Genomic DNA, 6230 nt, shown 5'->3' with positions numbered 1-6230 from the left:
CGCCCCACCCCGCCGCGCCGGGTCCCCTCTCAAAGTCCACAGGTGCCTGTGCGGGCCAGCAGGACCTAACCTGCTCTGTTAGCACATTCCTGGCCAACTGGCCTGGGACACAGGGGAGGGGGCCAGAGCCTCCAGCTGCCGGACCTCTGGCACTAGAGGAGCCCGATGTCCAGAGGAGCTTCAGCTAGCATTGCTGGATTCTAGCCCCAGGGTAGCCAGGGCTGGTCTCCCGAAAGGGATGAGCTTCAGGGTGGGTAAGGGGGCGTTGTACTTGCAATCTCAGGATTCCGGCCTCTTCTTCTTCAGTTTCCTTGTAGGGAGGAGGGCCGTAACTAAGGAAAGCACCTTAGGGTGTGGGTGGGGGTGGTTGGGAGCAGTCGGGTCAGATACAGCTCCATTGGGATCTCCTTTGGAGGGAGGTGGTGAATGGTGAGGAAAGGGTCCAGGGCGGAGAGCTGAGAACAGAATCCAGTGTTCTGAAGTAAAACCACCCAGCCCCATCCACCTGTGCAGTCACCCAGGCAGTTTGCATAATCTCTTCTGTTCCCCTCCCATCTCATTGTGTAGATGAGGAAACTGAGGCCCAGATAAGATGGGCGTGGCCATGGTCACTGGGAGATGCGATGCTAGGCCCCTGGCGGCTTCTGGGAGCCCTGAAGCCAGGGTGGATAGGGAGGGTCCAGGCCTGGGACTCATTTGGGCCCTGCAACCTGGGCTAGGTGTCCTGACAGGCAGATGGTCCTCTTCCCAGTGGCGGCTTCTTAATATGTCCAAAGGGAACACATTGCCCCGCCTCACAGGGAGCTGAAGCTGGCAGGGACATCGGCTTAGGTCATCCAGCTGTGACCTGCCTCAACTCCTGGGGTCCAGCCAGCCTGTTCCCTGGACACTTCCCCTCTCATGGTGGGTGGGCCTGCAGTTGCTCCAGAGAGGAGGCACCTACAGGCATAAGGGAAGCCGGCTGCGGGAGCTGGAAACGCATTCAACTTGGTTGCTAGGTACTCAGGGAACCTCTGTGGGCAACGGTTGTGGGCATTGGGACCCTGAGCTGGACCCCCAGCTTGGGGCCTGGTGCTGGGACTCACCCCCGGCCCAGAGATGAGGGTGCATCCTCAGGCACAGGTTAGAAAGGGAAGATGGTAGAAACGCTCCCTGGGTGGTCTGAGGTGTCCTGCAGCCAGAAAGGGCCTTGGGATATGGCTCGGTTGTTCCCAGGAAGTGGGGGTCTGTGGACCTGGAGGAAGGACGTTTGCCACTTCCTCTTTCTAGTCTGGGCACTCTGGCTGCATGTTTTCAGAGAGAAAGATGAAGGAGTTTGAGAAGTCAGGAGTGCCGTGTGGGGGCCTCCACACCCTGGTCCCTGCAGGTGGTCAGCTGAATAACTGCCAGGCCCCTCAGCCTCAGGCGGCCTTTCAAAGGGCCTAAATCGTGGCAGGCTCAGGGAGGACCCATCCGAGGCTGCTGTGCCTCTGGGTCCCTGCAGTGGCTCTGCCAGGCCTGGGCTGGGGACCCTGGCAGTGCTGTCTGTTGGGCCTTTCTGCTTGGGCAGGGGTACAAGGTGTCCAGCCCATGAGGGGCACAGAGCATCAAGATGGGTCTCCCTCCCCATGCTGGGCAGAGAGCCTTTGAAAGGAGTCCCGGGGGACAGAGCCAGCCCAGAGCTGTGGGGTGGCAACTAGGCTCCCAATGGGGGTTGACAGTGAGGAGAAGGGCAGGTCGAGGCCGCTTAGACTTGTGCCTCCTCAAAACAGATGGGCTTGGAGCTCGGGAGGGCAGGGCCAGCATCGCAGGCTGGCTTAACACTCTGTTGCCACCTTTAAAAAATTCTTAACAATTTTTGAACAAGGGGCCCCATCTTTGTATCTTGCACTGAACCTCATAACTTACATGGTTGGTCCTATCAGAGGGCAAGCGTGGCAGGAGGTAAACACTTTCCCCCTAGGGCCATCACATTGGGGTACCAGCCAGCTCCTGAGCTCGGCCTGGCCCCTGCCTGCCCCTGCGGCCCCCCCATCCCCACTCTAGAGGGACTTGCCCTCATACCTCTGTGTCCTTCAGGGGACGCTCCTGACATCCCTCTCAGGTCCAGCTCCAGTCCCGCCCAGAGGGATGTGCTCTGCTTGGCTCCTCAGCCTGTGCTCGCCCATTCCTGACTGAATGCCCTCACCTGCTCCCTGGGGTACCCCAGGGACAGACCTTGACCTGTGGGAGGAGGGACCCAGAAACTGGACAGCAATCAGCTGAGGGAGGCCCTGGGAGTGAACGAAGAGGCAAAGCGAACTGTCCCATCTTTATTAGAAAAGAAACCACAAAAGGGAGTGGGGTGACCGGCCCTAAATAACCCTCCCACTGCGACACAGAGAGCCTGGCCGGTCCAGGCGCTGAGGTGTGGACACGGCCCCCTGGGCTGGGCTCAGGCATATTTACAAAGTCACCGTTTCATAGAAAAGGATGCCGGCCTGTGCAAACCGTGACCCGTCCGTCCTTCTTCATGTGGCTAAACTCAGCCTCCTCTGGGCCCCACGTGGTGGGGACAGACCCGGCTCAGAAACCACACAGGAGGGAGACTGGGCAGCTGGGGGACTTCATGGGCCCCGGGGTGTCGCTGGGGGCTCTGGCCCCTCAGATGTCCATGTAGTCATCATCCTCGTCCGTGTCACTCTCCAAAGAGGACTCCTGGCTTGACGTCTCCAGAACTTCCAGAGCCGGCTGGCAGAGGCTCTCCTTCCTCACATTGGCTGCCGACTGGGCAGAAAGGATGGCCGACTGTGCAAACCAGGCAGGGCACCGGTTAGGGTGGCCTGGCTCGGCCCCAGTTCCCCTGTAGCCCACACCCCCACCCGTGCCCCCCACGCAGCACCCTTGGTCACCTTCAGCTTCTGCTTAGTCTCCTCCGAGATGCTGCCTTTGGGTGAAAGCAGGGTCGGGGTGGGCGGCGTGACGGTGATCTCGGGGGGGAACTTGGTGGCAGCTGAGGGGATGACCAACTTTGGCATGTTGGGCAGGAGGCGAGACTTGGCCCGGCTGGGCTCTGCCTTGCCCAGGTGACACTCAGGTGGCTGGGCACTCCCACTGCTGGACACCTTGGAGCTGGCAACTGTGGGGTGGACCACTGGCTCTGAGCCTCATTCGCCGCCTCCTGGGCCTACCCGCCCCTCCCCAACTTGGGCCTCAGTTTCCCGTCTGGAGGACAGGCACCAAGAACAGCTCCTCGTCTACATCGGACTGTGGGTGCGTTCGCTCAGCTTTTCTGCTTGTGCTGACCAGCAGGATTCAAGCCTCCTGTCTCTCTCTACCACCCCGACTACTGGGCTCTGGCTCTAGGCTGTGGGGTGCAGGGGCTGGGACACCCCCACACCCCACCCCTGCCAGGAGTACGGTGTGCTCTACCGGGAGCCCAGGACAGGAAGGCAAGGTCCCCTGAGCCTTCCCAGGGATTTCGAAATCCCTCCAGGCACTGTGTATGCATGAAGTCTCACACCCCTGTGACCATCCTAGGAAGAACTTCTTATTAAGTGTCCACACCACAGGGAGGACACTGAGGCCCCAGGAGTCCACTGTCTTCCTCATGCTCCTGGGCAGGCATGGGGCTTCGTGTGCCTGGAGCCTGAGGTAGCAGTTCCAGGCCGGCAGCCTCCGGGGAGCTGCATGAGCCTAGCCAGTCTCCACATTCCTCCATGGCCTCATGGCTTTAAAAGGAGTGGGGCTGACTCAGAGCCCAGGCCTGGTCCCTCGGGCTGGCGCCGGGCCCCGCTGTCCTGAGTGGGGTCTGCAAGAGGCTCCAGTCCCGAGGAGTCCCCGAGGGCCCTGGCTGGGTGGGTGGCTGGTGGGAATGGGCTCTGACTTGGACATGAAGGCCAGTCTGGGCCAGGCATACTGCTCACCCCTCTGCCTGCCCCTGACTCCTCCCCCCACGTGTCTGCCCCTCCGCTGGCCCCATCTGGGCATGGGCGCCCCTCCTGCTTGTGCTTGCTTGATAAGCGGCCTGGGCTCTGTCTGCCCTCGCTATTCCCCTCGGTGGAGCTGAGGATGGAATGAGGGGCTCTCAAGGGCTCCTCTCCCATCTCTCTCGACACCGCATCCCAGCCAGGCTCTTCAGCTGCGGCTTCATCTCCCTGTATGTCACCACTGGGCCCTCCCCGGGCCCCAACTTGCCAGCCCCTTCCACCCTTCCAGGTGAGGGAGGCGCCTCTGCTGGAAAGCCCACCCTGGCTGCTGGCCAATGGGGCTGGGGCTGGGCTGCTCCCGCCTCCCTTACCCTGGCTGCAGGTGGGCTCTGTGCCTATGTGGGGGGCGGCCTCTGCTGGCCAACAGTGCAGCTCTGCCTGCGGGTCCTCGGGGGCTGTCTTCACTGGCTCACTGCATGGAGGCTCCTGGGGTGGGTAGCCAGCACCCTCTGCCCCTCCTGCCGGCTCTTCTCTCTCTGTGGGGACACAGGGTAGCTATGGGTTACATCTGCACCTAGCAGAAGGGACAGGGCCCCTCTCTTCCATGTCCTGGGACGCCCAGCAGGGGACCTGGGCTGAGGCAGCTGTCTACCCCTACCAAGTGGCCCATGGACCGGCAGGGGCCCCTCTGCAACAACTGCATGGGCGGGGCCAGACCGGCACTGGCAGGAAACCGCTCACACCCAGCCCCGGTGGACGCCGGTGGGGTCAGCCCCCTACCCGGACCGTGTGTACCTGATACAGTGGGGGCCACGCCGAGACCACCCCCAGCTTACAGGAGTGGCACTCAGAAACACAGTCAGGACCCAAAACCAAACGAGTCAGCTCAGATCAAAGTGGATGGAGTGGTATGCTGGCACTGTGCCCTCCCGTCAGGCCACACCTTCCCTGGCACAAGGCAGGGGGCTGGGAACTGGCCTCAGTCCTGCCAAGGCTACGGTGGGCCCAAGGGACAAAGACTGCACCAACCAGGCCATTAGTCAGCGCAGTCGCCTGCTCCCAGGCCCCCAGGCCCTGCCTCCACCCTCCCCTCAGCTCCCGATGCATCCAGACGTCTGCTGCTCTGCTCTGCTTTCTCATTCAGGCCCAGAGTCCCCCGCCGCGCTGGCCACTGCCCTCCGCCCCACCACCCTTCCACTCCCCCACTCTGTCAGGTCCCTTCTACCAGGGGCACTCTCCATTTCTCCGGCAGGTAAAGTGGCCCCTGCTCCTTAGCCAGGAAGGAATGACAGCTCCTGGGACTGGGGCAAACACAGCCGTGGAGCAGTCAGGGCTTCCTGCCTGTTGGTTTCCAGGTCCTGGAGGACAGAGCCTTACCCGGCTGCCTGGGCCATGAGCCACTCCGTCCTTTCCTTGGGTCTCGCTGCCTGGCAATCACAGTCACAGACTCTCTGTCCATATACACAATGGGTCCAGCCCCGTACACAATGGTAGGCAGGGATGAGCCACCCCAGAAGGCTCCTCCTGCTGCTCCCCTGGACCCAGGGAGCAGAGGGCAGCCGGAATCCTGTGTCACTGGGGCAGGACTCGAGCCAGTGTGGCCAGGCATGCACCCACGAGGCAGGCCTGCCGGGCGTCTGGTCCAGGTCCTTCACAGGTGGCAATACCCTGCCTGCCTGGACCCAACCTCTCGTCACACAGCTGCTCTCTGAGGGCCTGGCCGAGTAGTCTGGAGGGGCTGCTCGAGTGGGATGGAGGTGGTAGAAATCTATAGGACAGGACTGAGACAAAGTGGGGCCTGGCCGGTGGGAGCTGCCCTTCGGTGCCAGGCTGACTCCCTCCTGCCCCAGGGGACCATCCACCTTTCCCAGGCCTTTCCTTCTTGGTGGGTGGCTAGGAGGAAGGACACCTGAGGCCAGGGTATCCAGCAGAGACTCCAGCACTGGGATGGTGCTCCCCAGGCCAGGCCACTGTGAGGAGGACTACAGGGAAGCCTGAAGGGAAGGGGCCTTCAATGAAGGCCTATGTGGGGCTCCCCCAAGTCTCCTGGCCTCAGGTTCTCTGTCTGTGGGAAGCAGGTGGCCAGGCTGGCATCCTAAGTATCCAGGTAACTCTCCCTGCTCCCCTGGGCAGACTCACAGCCTGGGTGCTGGGTCCCTAAGGCTAGTAGTGTCCTGGGAGAACTCTGGCCCTGGCTCAGACTCTCCCTGGCTCCTTGACTGGCATGAGGCCAGCACTCCGGCACCTCAACCCTGCTTGGTGGGCAGCACCTTACATGAGTGGGCAGCACCCTTCGAGTCCTCACCCAGGCTGGTCCTGCGGCCTGCAGTGCCCTCTCCACTC

The 6230-nt window shown here is 62.1% G+C and overlaps 1 protein-coding gene across 3 annotated transcripts in view; it reads right to left on the bottom strand.

Annotated features, from left to right (window-relative positions):
* Window positions 1–2278: 2278 nt before the first annotated feature.
* CABIN1 (calcineurin binding protein 1) overlaps window positions 2279–6230 on the bottom strand; it is a 141873-nt gene continuing 137921 nt past the window's right edge. Inside the window, exons 35-37 of one of the 3 annotated variants that reach the window (XM_015586813.2) lie at window positions 4259–4423; window positions 2871–3097; window positions 2279–2787 (exon numbers count right to left, since the gene is read on the bottom strand). In XM_015586813.2, the coding sequence (XP_015442299.1) occupies window positions 2623–2787; window positions 2871–3097; window positions 4259–4423 (557 nt within the window). In that variant the 3' untranslated portion in view covers window positions 2279–2622. The remainder of the gene's footprint in view (window positions 2788–2870; window positions 3098–4258; window positions 4424–6230) is intronic. The other 2 variants (XM_006908678.3, XM_025044510.1) reach the window with 2 other exon arrangements.

Source organism: Pteropus alecto, unplaced genomic scaffold (genome assembly GCF_000325575.1).
Source record: "Pteropus alecto unplaced genomic scaffold, ASM32557v1 scaffold113, whole genome shotgun sequence".
NCBI lineage: Eukaryota > Metazoa > Chordata > Mammalia > Chiroptera > Pteropodidae > Pteropus > Pteropus alecto.
Note: the sequence above shows the minus strand (reverse complement) of the source record. Positions and strands in the feature narration are given on the sequence as shown.